Here is a 17111-nt window from a genome sequence, read left to right as displayed (position 1 = left end):
AGCCTCTTAGACCTGGGCCATCTGTTCCCTCTGAGCCTTCTCTCCGCAGTTCTGTGTTCACTTGGGCATAAACACTCCCCTAGGGTGGGGGGCAGGGAAGGCAGGGGCTTCCCGGAACCAAGCTCCTCTGTGTGCCAGGCCCCTTGTGGGCATTTTACAGCTGTCTACTTGCCGGAGCCTCATGTTAACCCTCTGAATAGGTCCTGGACTCTCCATCTTACAGACAAGGGAAACTGACTTGCCCAGGTCACACGAAAATCCTGGGGAGGACTGGGGTTTGAGTCCTGGTGCGTCGGACCAAGACCCTTGCTCTTGTCACTATTCCTCTCTCCCCTCTTTTGCTGGTTAGGGTGTGCTGTGAGGAAGGCGTGGCCTGCAGGAGAGACCTCAGGGTGTGGGGTTTCCTCTAGTAGAAAGCTGTGGCTCAGGCCCTACCACCAATTTTCTCAAGCAACCATGTGCCCTGCATTTTGTTTATTTATTTACAATTTGTTTCTTTGAGCGTTCTTTCCAGCAGATTCACATCGGGAAGTCAGGAAGGGGTTCCTTCAGGAGCCACGGGATGTGGGGCTTAGGTGTACTATCTCAGGACAGATGAACCTCTGCGTGGCTGGTTGGCTGCTCTTGGGCTCCTGTTACCCTGCACCCTAGCAGGCTCAGAAGTCTCCAGATTTGTAGCTGCCACAGGTCACGGTGGAGTCTTGACTGTCAGCGTTCAAGGCTCCAGGTGGAGACTGAGGCCAGGTGGGCTGAACCTGGCACACAATAACTCTGAAGGTTGGTGGCATGATTGAGACCAGGATCTGGAGTTCTGGAACTTTCCCAGGGCCTTTGCTGCCCGACACGAAGCCCTCCAACGTCCCAGCTCACTGCCATGAAGGTTGAAAGGGGTTAGTGAAGCCCATTGATGCCTTCCTTGTATGTTTTGTCTCGCTGGATTTTATATCTCTGAGCCAGCATGAGTCCAGAGGGGCTAAGTTACTTGTCCAGGGCCACACAACAAGACAGGCATTCCAGGACTTTGACCTTTGAATCCATGTGGTGGTTTTCAGAAGATTCTGGTTCTGGCTTTTCTAAAAGGCAGCATGAGCACAGTCCAACATGGCAGGCAAGAAATGTTGTGTTTAAGAGAAGAGGCTCAGGTTCATGGGCAGAGGCTTTGTCATCAGCCCCAACTTTGAGGGGAGTATTCTGGGGGAACCTAAGTCTTCTGGGTGTCTAAGGCACTGAGCATGAGGGTCTCGGCTATATGGAGCCTGTTTTGGGGAGCACTACACCTGTGGGAGTGCCCCAGGCACCACCCAAGAGTGGGGCTTTGGCTTGAACTTGCATGGTCTGCAGCTTCTCACATGGTGTCCTGGGAAGGAGCAGTGGGCAGACAAGACCAGACAAGAGGCAGAGAGGCAGACAGAGTCAAGGTGGGGGAGAGGGGAAAATACAGTTAAGATTAATTTTTAGATACAAATATTTTAAAAAAAAAATTAAAGCAAGAGTCAGATCTTACACTCCTTCCTGGACGCCCAGAGGGGGCTTTTCATTGCAAACATGACCAGCCCAGGCTATTTCTATCCCAGCAGGCAGTAATCTGATTTACAGGCAGAAGATGGAGAGAAGGTAGTTTACCTGTTCAACTGTCTCTGTCAAGATCAGAGTCCACTAAAGTTGAGGGGTCTGGAAGCCCTGTTTCTGATGGCGGTGGTGGGAGGGTTCACCCACACCTACTTGCAGGCCCTTGGACCCTCAGGCTGTCTCCTCCCTGTCTCAGGCAATATGTGTCTCATCTTCTGACAAACCAGTCCCATTTATGGGAGGCATAATCCATAAGGAAAAAAAAACCTGCATGCATTAAGCTAGTCTTCATAGTTTTTTTTTTGTTTTTTTTTTTTTAAGATTTTTTGATGTGGACCATTTTTAAAGTCTTTTATTGAATTTGTTACAATATGGCTTCTGTTTTATGTTTTGGTTTTTGGCCACGAGGCATGTGGCTTCTTAGCTCCCCGACCGGGGATCGAACCGGCACCCCCTGCATTGGAAGGCCAAGTCTTAACCACTGGACTGCCAGGGAAGTCCCCATAGTTTTTTATTAAGGTAATTAATTAATTAATTAATTAATTAATTTTTTGACTGCCTTAGGTCTTTGCTGCTGCACCCGGGCTTTCTTTAGTTGTGGTGAGTGAGGGCTACTCTTGGTTGTGGTGCGCAGGCTTCTCGTTACGGTGGCTTCTCTTGTTGCAGAGCATGGGCTTTAGGTGCACAGGCTTCAGTAATTGTGGCTCGCCGGCTCGGTAGTTGTGGCGCACGGGCTTAGTTGCTCCACAGCATGTGGGATCTTCCTGGAGCAGGGCTTGAACCCGTGTCCCCTGCATTGGCAGGTGGATTCTTAACCACTGCGCCACCAGGGAAGCTCCGTAGTTTTTGTTATCTATCTATTTATTTTGGATGCACTGGGTCTTTGCTGTGTGCAGGCTTTCTCTAGTTGCAGTGAGTCGGGGCTACTCTTTGTTGTGGTGTGTGGGCTTCTCATTGCAATGGCTTCTCTTGTTGTGGAGCACAAGCTCTAGGTGTGCGGGCTTCAGTAGTTGTGGCACGGGCTCAGTAGTTGTGGCCCGCCGGCTCTAGAGTGCAGGCTCAGTAGTTGTGGTGCACGGACTTAGTTGCTCCACAGCATGTGGGATCTTCCCAAACCAGGGCTCGAACCCGTGTCCCCTGCATTGGCAGGCGATTCTCAACCACTGCGCCACCAGGGAAGTCCCCATAGTTTTGTTTTTAATAGCACAAAAAAATTCTGGAAACAATCTGAATATCCTATGGTAGAGAAATGGTTAATTAGTAAATGGTACCTAGTGATGATGGAAATGTTTAACAGAGATAAAACCGTGTGATTATGAAGACTATATAGCATCATGAAGAAAAATGCTTACAATGCAATGTTAATTTTAAAAATTAAAAAATGAGGTACAATAAAAATAAAACTAGGTAAGTATGTTTGTATAAAAAAAAGGAAACACAAATGAATGAGGAGGGTTATTAAATTATGGTAATGAAATTCTTCTTTTTCCTGTTTTCGTTTCTGGATTATTATTATATGCAAGGTGGTATGATTGTTAAGAACATAGAATCTGGAGCCAGATTATTTGGATTCAAAGCCCAGCTCTGCCACTTACTTACCCACCCTAGCTGGGTGACCTTCAACAAGTTACTAAACCTCTCTGTGCTTTGACACCTCATCTGTAAAAATGAGGATAGCAAAAGTATCTAGGATTATTGTGAGGATTAAATGAGTTAGCAGATGTAAGTGCTGCACAGTAATTGCTATATAATCACTAGCTATATGAAAAATAAATTTAATTATCATAATTCATCCATAGCTTCATCTCTTAATCATAAATAAGTGCTAATATTGGTGTAATTTTCTCTTTTTCTTCCTATTTGAAAGTGCTTTTGCCTTTCCATAGTGATAACCATAGTAATATACACTGTAAACTACTCCTTTCTATTAGTATCATATTGTGAGAGTTTTCCACCAGCATTTTTGACGGAGAACCATGATTTCCTGATCACTGTTTCCCCTCCACCCCCTGTCCCCACCCTCAGGCCCCAAGATTCTCTTCTGTGGCTCCTACAATAAATACTGCAGTTAACTGACTGCAAATATGGGTGCAGTTCTCCACCCTCCCTTTGCAATGTGACTTTGCAGCTTCTCTCATCATGATAAGGGGTCTATTTCCCTGCTGCTTGAATCTGGCCTGGTGACTTGCTTTGACCAAGAGAATGCAGTGGAGATGAAGGTGGACCAGTTCTGAGGCCTGAAGAGGCCTTAGGTACTTCCACTCACATAGGAGGAGCCCTGCAGCCCCAGGTAGACAAGTCTGAGTTTGCCTGTTGGAGGATGAGACACCATGTGGAAGAGAGTCCATTTGCCCAACTGAGACCATCCTAGCTTCAGACCACCAACCCCCAAACATGTGAGAGAGCCCAGCCAAGCTCAGCAGAAGTGCCTGTCCAACCCTTGGAAGAATGAGTGAGCCCAGCCAAGACGAGAAGAACCATTCAACTGACCTGTTGACACATGGAAAATGATAACTACTTATTGTTTTGGGCCATTGAAGTTGGAGGTGTTTTGTTATGCAGCCGTGGCTGACAGGTATAATCACAAGGAGCAAGACTGCTGATCTGAGTCCCTCTGATTGGTCCACTGGGCAGTATGGGCCGGGCACCCTCTCCACCTCCTCCTTTCCTGCATCCATTGTACTGAGCCCTTGTGTCCACCCTGCTACCACCCAAAGTTGCCAAAATTCTCAAGTCATCACACTCGTGGTCCTCAGTGGGTAACCTTTGTCTCTGCAGTCTGGGCTCCTTTCTGAAGACAGTGGCAACCCCACGGTGGGGAAGAAGTCTCTCTGTGTCCCTTTCAGCCCCTGTCTCCCACTATGGGTCAAGTCATTTTGCTGGGCTTCAAAGCAGCGAGGGTGGCACGGAGCTCTCAGGCCTCGGGAAGTCTGTGGGATAGGCAGGCACACTCTCAGACTCGAGGGACCCTCCCACAAGGCCGCCCCAGCCTTCCCCAGGAGCTCCCTCTCACTCACAGCTTCAGGACACATGGATGGAGGGCAGCTTGACAGAGTCCCCAGGGTCACAGAACTTCCCAGCTGGTGGGGTCTAGACAGCTGTCAGTCTGACCCCAGCCTAAACCTGGGGTTCCTCAAGTGCTAACAGAATCAACAAATTGAACATTCCTTTTAAAAGTGCTGCCATATAGATTGCTACAAACTTTTCAAATGCTTTATAGAAAGCCCTCTTTTAGTAAATTGGTAAATGTGGTAAGTTCAGCAAATTGGCCACTCAGCACATTGATTTTTGACAATGGTTTTGTCAAATTGACCCAGAGTCCTGTGCCCGCCTCTTCCTGTCACTGCCACGGTCCTAGAAGAGCACATAGGTAAAAGCCATGCTCAGGAAAGATGCCTTAGATTGGAGGGTAGGTGATATTGTCCTGCGTGTGTCACAGCTGGTGATGTCAGCTCAGGGACATCCTCCAGGCTGCCCCAGGTTACCTTCTCTTTTGACAGACATGCGCAGACACTCCTATGTCAGTGAACTGGGATAGAGAGGCTGAATTCCCAGAGCCTGTCACACCCAGTGTCCCTGCTGTTGATTCCACAGCATTGAGTGAGCCCCAGGGTCAGCCCTGGAAGATGGCGAGTGGAACCTCCAAGCCTGGGCAAGCTCAGACTTCCTCCACAGCCACGGGAGGGCAAGTTTATGGGGTAGCTGGTGCCAGGCCAATGCCTGGCTTTATAGTCATGACCCCATGGACAATGAGGTAATAGACTCTATGAAAATATAGAGTCCATTATTATACCCTTTCACAGGTGAGGAGACTGAGGCTTAGCAGAGCTGGGGTACCTGCTCAAGGGCGCACAGCTAGCCAGTGGTGGAGCTGAGATTCCAACCCAGATGGAACTTTCCTTCCAGAAAGTATGCAGTCTCCCTTGGGCACGCACATGTCTTCATAAGCGTGATGCTGGAAAGTTCTCTCTCTGGAGGACAGCGTTTGTTGCAGTGGAAGGAGGAAGACAGATCCAAGTTCCTGGCTCTGCCTCATAGTCTTTCTGAGCCTCAGTTTCCCAATCTGTAAAGTGGTGACCGTGCTTCCCCAGGGTGGTTCCAAGCATTTAAATGAGACCGCATGACAGGGACCTAGTAAAAATGTTTTTTGCTCTTCTTGTTCTAAGTTGTTTGCAAATTCCTGCAATGGAATTTAAAAGACATATACACTACAAGAAATCCAGACTCAGCATGGGAGCCATGCACTTAGATTATCCTAAAGTCTTGTGTGACTGAAAAAAGAGCTGCCATTGTACTGTGCACAAGGAGTTAACCCAGCTGTTTCCTATGAACCGTGTGGGCTTGTCTGTGCGTGTGTACATGTGTGCGCACGCACCATGCATCCTTAACTTCTTTTATGTTTATTGTGATGAAAGAAATTTTCACAGGGAGTTCCCTGGTGGCCTAGTGGTTAGGATTCTGGGCTTTCACTGTCGTGGTCTGGGTTCAATCCCTGACCGGCGGACTGAGATCCCACAAGCTGTGCAGCGTGGCCAAAAACTAAAATTTTTTTCACATATTGAGAAATAGGGAAGTCATTCTGGCTTATACGCGAGTTAACTTGAATTTTATGCTGACTAAAATAGCCTGTGTGTGGCCTTATCAAACATACATTGTACATCTGCTTTGAATAGTAAAAGGGCACATTGACCAGAAGTAAAGAATGTCCATGTTTAAAATATAGATTAAATGCCCCTCTTCCTGGGATGCCAGGGCTGGTACTCCTTTGATTAGCATTCCTTCCCAGGTGCCAAGGTCATACTGAGTCGCTGTGTACATGCTGGTCTGTTCTTTTTTTTTTGAAACCTTGAAGAAATGCAACCCTGACTTTTTAATGTTCTTTGCTCTGACAAGATAAAAAACTGCTGAAAACCCTGCTTCTCCACATTTTCTCAGAGTAATCTGGGAGGCGGGCTTCTGGGCTAGTCCTCAGTTTGGCTCAAATCAAACTATTTTCTATTCTTATTATTGATTGTTTATTGATTATCTTCATCGACAAGGGCCTCTGAGCAAGTCCATCCTGGGGAGGGGTTGCAGGGTCTGAGCATACCCTGCCCCTCCCTATGGGGAAGGACTCACACACCTCCTCCTCCAGGCTGGAGCCTCCGGGGAGAGCAGAGCTGCAGTCAGCCAGCCCCGGCCGGGCGTCACACTGGGGCTCAGTGTGTGAGAAGTGGTTATTTTTACCCGGTCCCAGCGGGATGTGAGGCCAGTCTCAAAGGAGGGGCTGTCAGCTTCTCCAGAGAAGTGGCCCGAGGCTGAGCCGTGCAGCCTGCCTCCCTCCCTCTGCTTCACACCCAGGCCCCCACCCGCCCCCAGCTTGGTGCACAGGACTCTTGGTAGCTGGGAGGGGTGTGGGAGCTCGGCTCTGATCACAGGTTCCCTGGGCCACCGCCCCAGAGGAGCCAGCAGGACTGGGGCCTTCTCCGACTTCTGAGAAGTGGCCTTAGGCTGCAGGGGCCGGGGGAGGGGGGGGGAGTGGGGGGGGGCAGGCAGGCAGGAACCCTGGGTTTGTGTCAGGCCTGGCTTGCTTTTGCCATGGGAGCTCTGCCAGGCCCAGGCTCTAGGACCCTCCTACCAAAGGCCAGCAGAGGTCCAGCTGTCCTAACCTTGCACCCCGGGTCAGGCAACTCCCATGCGTCAGCCTGCCCCTGGCCTGGTGCCCCAGTCCTGGGAGCTGGGTGCCTGCAGCCCTCTGCTGGCCCGTCTCCCTCACTCCCCAGTCCCCTCCGGCCTTGGAGGAGAGGGCAGCCTTGCTCTTCGAGCCCTCACCCTGGCAGGGAGCCCGGATCTGCACCTCTAGCCTGGCGCCTTGGACGGGCGCTGCTTGCCCACAGCTCTGGGACTCCCTGGACCTGTGTGCCCCATCCCCTCTGGTCACCCTGCCTCACGTGCCAGCTCACTCATGAGGTCAGCCCTGCCTTGGTTCGTAGCTTCCGTGAGTGCCTCCAGACTCCCCCCACCCCACCCCTCTTGCCCATTTCCTGCCTGCTCGCCTGCTGCTTCCCCTGCCTGCCCTGTCCCCTCCACACTCCGGGTGCCAGTTCCTTGTCTTTCTTCAGGTCGCACAAATGTCACCTGCTTTGATGCCTCCCACCCAGGGTAGGGGTCTTCCCCATCCCATTTTCTAATTGCATCCTGTTCTTTCCCTTGTGGGAATGTATTCAGTTCAAGGTGATTAATTGTTGACTTTTGTGGGGGGGGTCAGTTTCCCCCACTAGACGGGAAGCTCAGTGAGGGTGAGATCAGGTCTCTTTGTGGCCCTTCCGCAAAAGTGCCTGATGTCCCCCAGGCACGGGGGCCAGGGGGTGCATACACGGCCTGTCTCACGGCCTCCCCAGAGCTTCTCCTTACACCTGGGCAGGTGCGTGGTGCTTACCTTTCCGGGTCATCACGTCAGGGCCAGGAACTCGGGGACAGCAGGGCTTGCCTTTCCCGGGCTTGGCAGGATGACTCAGATGCTTTCTCCCTGAGGGCAGACACAGGAACAGAGACCCTCTCTTAGCGTGCTTGGGGATGCCAGGGACTGGGTCTGTGCAAGAGTGACAGGAGGGAACTTCAACTCCCAAGGCTGAGGGCTCAGGAATGTTTATTCAAGGAAACTCAGGATGGGCCAGGCTACAGGAGGGCCCGTGGGAAGAGTGGGCCTTGAGGTGATCTATTTTCCGTAAATAAAAAAGTCAGGGCTTCCCTGGTGGCGCAGTGGTTGGGAGTCCGCCTGCCGGTGCAGGGGACGCGGGTTCGTGCCCCGGTCCGGGAGGGTCCCACATGCCGGGGAGAGGCAGGGCCCGTGAGCCTGGGCTGCTGGGCCTGCGCGTTGTGCTCCACAACGGGAGAGACCACAGCAGGGAGAGGCCCGCGTACCGCAAAAAAAAAAAAAAAAAGTCAGTGTGGGGAGATACTCTGCCTCCAGAATACGTCTTCCTCGTGTCCCTGTCCGAGTAGCAGTTCAGCACCGTCACTCAGAAGTGTCTACGCCTTTTGACACTATGTACACACATGATTTTTACCATATACTTAAAATAGTGCAAAGTTGTGACTCACTTGAATGTCTAAACATGTAAATTCATCACAGCACATTCACCTGATGGCAAGTTATACCTAAAAATATTAGTGAAATAACACCACTTTGGGGAATCTGCTGGATATGCTCCTAAATGGATAGGAAACTTAACGAGGAAAGGTATTCATCTTCATTGAATTGTCATTAAGGTAACATTGGCAACCTCTCACTTTTCCGACAGAAGAGGTCTGATAAATTGCATTGCTATAGACTGTGTTTATGAGGAACTCTAATCACTGTTTTCCATGTTGTATATGTGGCAATGTTCATTGCAGAAACTTTAGAAAACAAATACTTTCTATAATCCTACCGTGCAGACAGAGATGGTTGTTGTTGACATTCTGGTATAAATGCTTCCAGATTTCAATCATAAGTATTTTTGGTGACTATAATAATATAGTGATCAATAAAAGAGATACGAGATTGAACACACAGAGGGTTTTCAATTACAAAGATGCTTGTATGCACACCGAAAAGAAATAAACAAAATGTTGAACATGGCCATTCTTGAGTCATGAAACTATGGGTGTTTTTCCCTCCATATTTATTTCTATATCCCCAAACTCCAATAAATGTTAAAATAACCATAATTGCTAAAACAAACAAACAAAAAAAAGTAGGCAGTTTTTAGAGGGTTAGGCAAGAGTAAAAGCTAAAAATATTCAGCGATCTGAATTGAGAAAGACAGAAGAGCTAAATACTCATATCCACGGAAGGGCAAGGGCTGTCTCCCCCAGTTCCAAATGCACACGAACATGCCCCCCACCACATACTCTCATCCCATCTGTCTGCCACAGGTGTTCTTTGTGCGTGAGATTTGGGGGTGTTCAGACTCAGATGGTCTACTAGTTAATTTATTCATTCACTCAACACAGATCGTGCCCCAAGCTTCATGCACGTGTAATAGAGCGGCTCCAGAACTTCCGGCAAGGGAGGACTTCGGTGCATGAAGCAATCTAGCTGGCAGGTTGTGTGTCCGAGTGGTCAGCACACTGCTTTTACTTAGTTTTTGTGTGTGTGTGTCTGGGGAGCTGGGGCTGTGGATGGAGATGGCAGGGGTTTAAAACTCCCGAGCCACCCCCGGTGCTGCCACTGTGGATAGAGGTGCTGTACAGGTTCAGGGGTGACAGCCCGTCTTTCAGGGCCCAGCACTGCCTGTGAGGGCCTGCCCTCCAACATTTCCTGATTCCAATCTTCCCAGACATGGGAATCCCTGTTCAGGGACCAGCACCTTGGGCGGGGGAGGGGGATAGTCCTACCTTCTGCGGAGACGACGGACAAGCAGAGAAGCAAGATGCAGAGTAGGCTGGCGAGGGCTAGAAACCTCATGGTGGCCGGGTGGGAACGTCACGTCCCGGGGAAGCCGCTGTGCCACAGAAGTCCTCCCTTGGGGCCACCGGGGACCTTTATAGAGTGGCAGAGAGAGAGGTGTTTCCTGGTGGGCAGGGCACCAGCAGCCTTGGAATTCTCATAAAGGGTAGAGTCAGCCCCTCCCAGGAGGAAAAAACCCTCAGCTTTTCGAGAAGTTGAGAGCATTTCATGAACTGTAAAACAGAAAGCTATAAATGCCCAGCCCCAGGAAGGAGCTCCCGACAATGGCCTCAGAAAGCTCCTGGCAGGGAAGAGCCACTTCTCAGGGTTGAATATTAACTTTTAGTGTCAGTATTCATTCCATCAAATACAGATTTTCCTGTTCATTCCTTAGATGTGGCAGGGAGGCCCATAAAACCCCTTGCAAAGCCTCAGGGAAGAGTCTTGAGCAGTGAATGAAAAATAGGGAGCACACTGCTAGGAATCAGATGACCTGGGTTTGAGTCCTGGCTCTGCCACATATCCGCAGTGTGTCCTTGAATTTGACGTTGAATAGCTTTGAATCTGCTTCCCGTCTGTGAAATGGGCACAGTGCTCTCTTTCCCACAAACCTGAACGAGGACATGTGTGAGGAGCCGCCTGCGACATGGCAGATGCTTGTACGGCTGGAAAGGAGGTGGACCAGCGGCTGCACCTTGATGGGCGTTTAAGACGGTGATGAAGCAAAAGAACATGTCAGGTACAGAATCAAACTGAGCCAAGATGTGGAGAAAGAGAACATCCTACAACGGCAAGCATGGGGGAAAGTCGGCTAATGGTGCAGGAGCCTCAGGAATCACCGTATCCATTGGACACACACCATGGGCTAGGCTGTGCACCTGGCCCCAGGGACACAGAAGACACTGCCTGGCTGGTCTCAGGGAGCTTCTCGTGGTGGAGGCAGTCATGCAGACACACAGAATTTGCATCTTCCCTTGAAATATTATGTCCATCTTGTCCTTTCAGAAGTGTGCCCTTCTAACCAAAGAGCTGGTTCCCAGCCTCGAAGGGTAAGTGGGAAGATGATAGTATCAGGTTCAACACTCTAGGATCATCCTGGCTCCCGGCAGTCAATTCAGACAGTCCCCACTGCCCGGAACTGGCTCTATTCTCTTGCTAGAGATTAGAGATTCAGGATACATCACATGCTCAGACAGCTTGGTGAGCAAACTGTTTGCCAGGGGATATTTTGACAGTCAGCCTGTATGCTTTCATGTGTTCCCAAGAACCTTAAAACCAATCCACACAAAGAAACTGGTTGGGGCGCTTAAGGACCAAAATGTCATACTGTGTTAGTCACCTGCCCAGCCCTGGCCTGATTCCCTTTCCAGGCTGCATTCTGAATCCTGCTCTCTGTGGTGAGCGGGCAGGGGCCATGGCAGACGGTGTGGTCAGGAAGACCCAAGGGGTCTACCAAGGACAGCTCCAGAGCTGGGGCCCAGGAAATGCTTGAGGCGTGGCCATTGTACGAAGGAGCGTCGAGAAGAGGATGGGACTTGTCTTGAGTCTCCATCCGTCAGCCCTCATGCTGTTTTTTCTTAGATTGCTTGTTATAGGTTCCTAAACCCAGCAAACTTTCCCAAAGATGCTTCCTGAGATTACAACCATGACCCACATCAAGGACTATTACCACTATTTTCTGGGGTCATTTAGGGTGCCCCCACTGAGTTCTCTGGGCAACAGCCTACCTTTGGCTGCCACTCACTCGTTACCTGCTGTAACAGGTACTCTTTGGATTGGCATGGCTCCTTCTTCCTTTTGGCAAGCCATCATCAGAGGGGAAAAGAACGAGGTACTTGGGCAGAGGGGGCAGGGATTGGGCCGCATATTCAAGCTGAACTCTACCTGCTTAGCAGTGGTGCAGAAATTAGGAGAGAGTCCCAGGCTAGTGAAGAGAGAGATTCGTTAGGAAACACAGTCAAACAAAGCCAGGGCTTGGGTAATTTTCCCAGAACCCTCAGCCACAGAGTCAGAAATAGACTCTGTTAGGTTAGGTTCTCAGTACAGCTAGGTTCTGTACTGCTAGGTTCGGTTCGGTTCTCAGTACAGCTTTTTGGGGGGCACTGAACAGCTAAGAACAGGAAGAACTTGTAATCTCAGGGGTCTGTTCCTTACACACTCACACATACAACTCACGGATTTGCAGGTATTCCCAGGACGACGTGTTTAATGGGAAGAGCAGATTCAGAGGTCAGAATTCGACCTGCTTTTTAAATGCTTCTAAAAAATTACTGAAGCCATCTATGATGCATTAATTTGAATAACACAGGGTATTAAGTATAAGTTCCATCCAAAACCCCCCTCCCCAGAGACAATCCCTGTTCACAGATTTTCACCTGCTTTTTTAACATTTCAAAGATAACTGTCAACTTCTTACTTTAAAAAAGGAAGAAACACCTCTGGCTCTTTAGAATATTTGAAATCTCATGTTGAGCTGAGAGAGGTGAAAATGAGAAGCATTTTAACAGGAACACCTGTTAGTTTTAAGCACATGCAGTTTGGGTACAAAAATAATCAAGTTTGAGGCTTTGAATCATTTCCAGAGATGATTTTTGAACACTTGGCAATCTTCCTGAGAAAAAAGTCTCCAGAGACACACCTAACACACACGGGAATTTACAAGGAAGAAAAAAATTTTCAAGTCAAATCTGTGATTTCTAAGGTCAATTAGGAAAATGCCTGGAGTTCTTTATGGTTAGAGCATTTTGACCCATGTCCCTCCTTCACTCTTGGCCACCATGCTCTTCTTTAAGGCTGTTATATGGGCCCTGTGATTGATCAGAAATGACTCTCCATCCTTTATTTGCTCAGGAAATTGCAGATCAGTTTATAATAGAGGGGCCAGCATCTGGTGTGATCCTTCAGTTGTCTTCTCATTTAATTCTCCTCCCACCTCAGGGATGCAGGCGTTTCATTTCCATCTTACAACAAGGGAAAGGGAAGTTTTCCTTCACCTAAGTATGTTATGGCAACTTCTCACCTGGAACCAGGTGTGTTTGCCGCCAAACCAGAGGTTCTTTCCTGACAGTGGTACCGTTAGAACTCATGAGTAGTTGAAAAGAATCCACTACACTTAAGTTTAGCTTACACACTACCCTCAAATTGTACCAAAACCTGACAACTTCCTCTATTTTTTACAATGAATTTGAACTTCCTCATAAGCCTCCAACCCACTGGATCTCGCCTGCCTCTGGGTGTCCCGCTGCTGGGGACAAGGCTGGTAAATTCAGGGTCTGTTGCCTCCACTTTCACCCTTGCTGGTCCCCTAGGTACTCAGTGATGCTGTGAATCCACCCACTGTTACTCATGCCTCCTTCCCCACTGGTGTGGGCTACCCTGCCTCACCATGGTGGCTGCCAGCAGGCCTGCAGGCTCCTCCATGGGCATGTGCCACAATGTGACCTTCTCTTCCACACCACAAAGGCACCTGGGGAGGCTAGAAGGCACTGTGTTCTATCCTGTGGCCACCCCATGCTGGTGCTGGAACACCTGTGAAGCCACCATCTCTGAGTCCCTAAAGGGAATAGTCCCTTGGCTTTCTGCTCTCTCTCTGGAGTCCCTGGCCTTTTGCCTCCACCCCTTCACGTCCACCCCATGGTCTTAGCCTGGAGTAGGGGACTCAGGACGCTTGCTTTCTATTTCTGTCTCCCTTACTCCCCTACAGTCATGAAAAGCACAGGCTCTATAGCCACATGATGCAGGTTCTCAGCAGAACACTTGGCAATCTTTAGCTGTGTGACCCTGGACAAGTTGCTCAACTTCTCTGTTCCTCAGTTTCTCTCCTCCTCAGTAAAACAGTAACTGAAGTTGGAGAGGAAGAGATCCCTTTGATGAAAGTGAATGCTAAAGCATCGTGCCCTATGAAAAGAAGTTTTTGTTATATTAGGCAGTCAGTTGTCAGCAGTGGGGAGCATAGCTTTCCCTCCCTTTTTTAATAACCTGTCTCCAAGAAATACCAATTCCCCAGTTGTGCTCAAGGATGTATGACGCTTCTTTAACGTGGAATGATGACTGTCTTTTCTTGCCACGATTTGGGGCAAAGAAGAAATAAACACTGAAATTCAGGTCTAAAGGACTGATAGCAGACTCACCCACACGTGTGGATTTTGATGGAGAAGGGTGAGAGGACCAGCAAAGCAAGTGCCACTGACTTGGGCAATGGGGAGGAGGGAGGATGCCAAGGTTTCCGGCTTTTGCCAGCGTTTGGAGCTGGAGAACGGCAGGTGGGGTTGGGATGGATCCTGTTTGTCAGTGTCTGTTGCGTGCTTTGCAGGTTTGGCAGCAGGCTTCCCAGAGGAGAGGTGTCCCCTTCCCTTACTCTTGCCCCACTCCTGGAAGCACTAGGACCAGGCGGATGCGCAAGGTGCTGACAGAGCCCTGCCATCCTGGGCTAAACTTCAACCCTGATGTCACTGCAGACACAGCACCTCAGGGCTAAAAGGGCCTTGAAGGTTCTGGGTTCAGTTCCACTCAGAGGTGAGATGGTGCCAAAGGCCACAGGGTGGAGAGAGTTTCTGCTTTCCCACTAAGTTCCTAAAATCTGAAAAGCTTCTTTTGAGGTGTTCAATGTATTTTCTCTCCATATGGACTTACTTTTCTAAAAAACTACTTATGGGCAGATATAATATACTGAAAAAGATACTGAACACCCCATTTCCCTTCCAAATGCCCATTTTTTCTGCCACTCAGAAATAACAAGAGTGAAAATCTTGTCATAATTTCTCCAACTTTGTTTTTCTTTCTTTTTTTGGCCGTGCCAAACAGCATGAGGGATCTTAGTTCCCTGACCAGGGTTCGAACCCGTGCCCCCTGCAGAGGAAACGTGGATTCCTAACCATGGGACCGCTAAGGAATCCCCCAACTTCTTTTTAAATACGTCTTCTACTTAAATGAGGTAGGTGACCATACTTCTTTTCTGAGGCACCCAGTATAAGGGTGACATAATTTGTGAGCACACAAGTAGAGTCACAAACACATTTGGTTTGCAGGCGGAGAAGGCTGGGTTCTCTGCAAAGTAGGTCCAGATGCTTCCCATGATGCTTTGCGGGAAGGCTGCCCCGGACATGCCCCTTCCCACCAAAGCTGGGAGCCCCCTCCAGCCCCCAGCCTTTCTGTGCTGGTGTGTGTAGGACACCTGTGTTCCTGTGGGCACTCAGCATAGTGAAACTGCCCCCTTTCTCTGAACTCTTGTAGTGAGTAGTCTCCATAATGCTTTTGTAGTTTCTCAATAATCACTTCACAACTACCTTAGGTCATTTATTGCTGTTTCTCATATTTTAGCAACATGGTACCAAATAGAGTGCCTATCTCTTGACCTGATCTCTTAAAAAAAGTGACTTGTAAAGATTAATGCTGTTATGGGGGTAGGAAAAGGGATGGACTGGAAATTTGGGGTTGGTAGATGCAAACTATTACATGTAGAATGGATAAACAACAAGGCCCTAATGTACAGCACAGGGTATTATATTCAATACCTTGTGATAAACCATAATGGAAAAGCATATAAAAAAACTGTATATAGGTGTATAACTGAGTCACTTTGCTGTACAAAGTGACACATTATAAATCAACTATACAGCAAAAAAAAAAAAAAAAAAAAAAAAATTAATGCTGCTGTGTTCAGGCACAAAATTCCCCACCAACAGTAAGGGTTTCTGTCTCCAGCATTCCCTGCTCAAAGGTCAGCAGGGCCAACGGCCCTCTCTCACTATGAGATCTCTCCTGGCCACCACCCACTGCCTCTGCCCATCTGATGCTGTCTTCTAGCTGACAAGCTCCCAGCCAGGCTGTGACAACAGGGTGAAAAGGGTCTCATTCACCCTGGTTTCTCCCCACAGTTGGTGCTAAGAGTTCATTCCTTCAAGGAGTACTGAACTGAACCAAGTCGTTAATCCCTTTTATGAACAGCCAGATCACGCCAAACCACAAAATCTTTCTCTCTCAACTTCTACTGGCATTCCTGTTTGGGAGTCATTCTGCATTGCTGGGAAATCAGTCCAATTCAACCTGTATGAAGTACGTAACTGGGTGGGGCTAGGTTGTGGAAGATTCTCTCTGAATCATCAGATACCAGTTCCTACAGGACAATGAACTATTAGAAATGGAAAACAAATCATTGAAAAATGCCATTATTTCTTCAATTCTAAGATGCCACTGATTTAAAGATACGCTGTTTAGTTTGGTGGAAAAAAATCATGAAATGGAACACACATTTCAGAAATGAAGTCTGACAAATACTGCATCTTAGAACAGGTAGCATGACTAATGAGCTAATAAAGACACGACACCCTTCCTAGGAGATCAGATGATGTTTCAGAAAATGAGAAATGGATTTTTTTTTTTTTTTGCCTAAAGCCCATCAATTTGCATGTCTCCACTCTTCCCTTGAGTGATGTGAGGAAAAAACCCCAGTGGTATGTTAACAGTAGCCAAAGAAATAGTGATTTTTCTTCTGTTATCATTTAAGTCCTATTATAATATTTTAACTTATATTCACATTTTATATTGAAGTCTTCACTGTCTTAGCAAAATCAGAAAAAGTGCTATAATAAAATGCTGTCATTAAAAAAAATAAACAAAAAAACCCCCTTTATTTTCTAGATAAGCCTTTGCCTGATACCACTGTTGAAATTATATCATTTTGTGTTGTGTGTATATCATCCCAACATAAGGATATAAACTTTGTGTGCTAAAACGTGACTGACAACAACAGGACCGGTAAGATTTCACTCTAAGATCACACTGTACAGGGGCTACGGTAGAGAAGGGAACACACAGAAGTTTCATAGATCTTTCTTAGGAAAAAACCCTTCAAAACCAGCCAGCAACAGCAGCTAAAACTTACATAGCGTTTACTAAGTGCCTGCACATTTCACCTTAACCCTGAGGTAGGTTCTGTATCATCTTCATCTTACAGATAAGGAAATGGGCACAGAGAGGTTAAGTCATTTGCCAAAGGTCACGTAAGGAATAAGTGGAAGAGCTGGGGTTCAGATAAATGCAGTCTAGCTGTAAGGACCATAGTTATAATCATACCATACTCTATGTACTACATCAGTAAGGGATTAAGTTGCTTTCTTGAACAAATCTC

General features: G+C 48.1%; 1 protein-coding gene across 1 annotated transcript; it reads right to left on the bottom strand.

Annotated features, from left to right (window-relative positions):
• Positions 1-507: 507 nt before the first annotated feature.
• GPR15LG (G protein-coupled receptor 15 ligand) lies at positions 508-10043 on the bottom strand. The gene is made up of 3 exons (XM_082673494.1): positions 9931-10043; positions 7988-8077; positions 508-1357 (listed from the first exon to the last, which is right to left on the bottom strand). The coding sequence occupies exons 1-3, from the start codon at positions 9998-10000 to the stop codon at positions 1272-1274; spliced, it is 246 nt and encodes an 81-aa protein (XP_082529620.1). The 5' UTR covers positions 10001-10043; the 3' UTR covers positions 508-1271.
• Between the last annotated feature and the right edge of the window lie 7068 nt (positions 10044-17111).

The sequence above is a fragment of the Grampus griseus genome, assembly GCF_964374135.1.
Source record: "Grampus griseus genome assembly, chromosome: 16".
NCBI lineage: Eukaryota > Metazoa > Chordata > Mammalia > Artiodactyla > Delphinidae > Grampus > Grampus griseus.
This window is presented reverse-complemented; position numbering and strand designations above follow the sequence as displayed.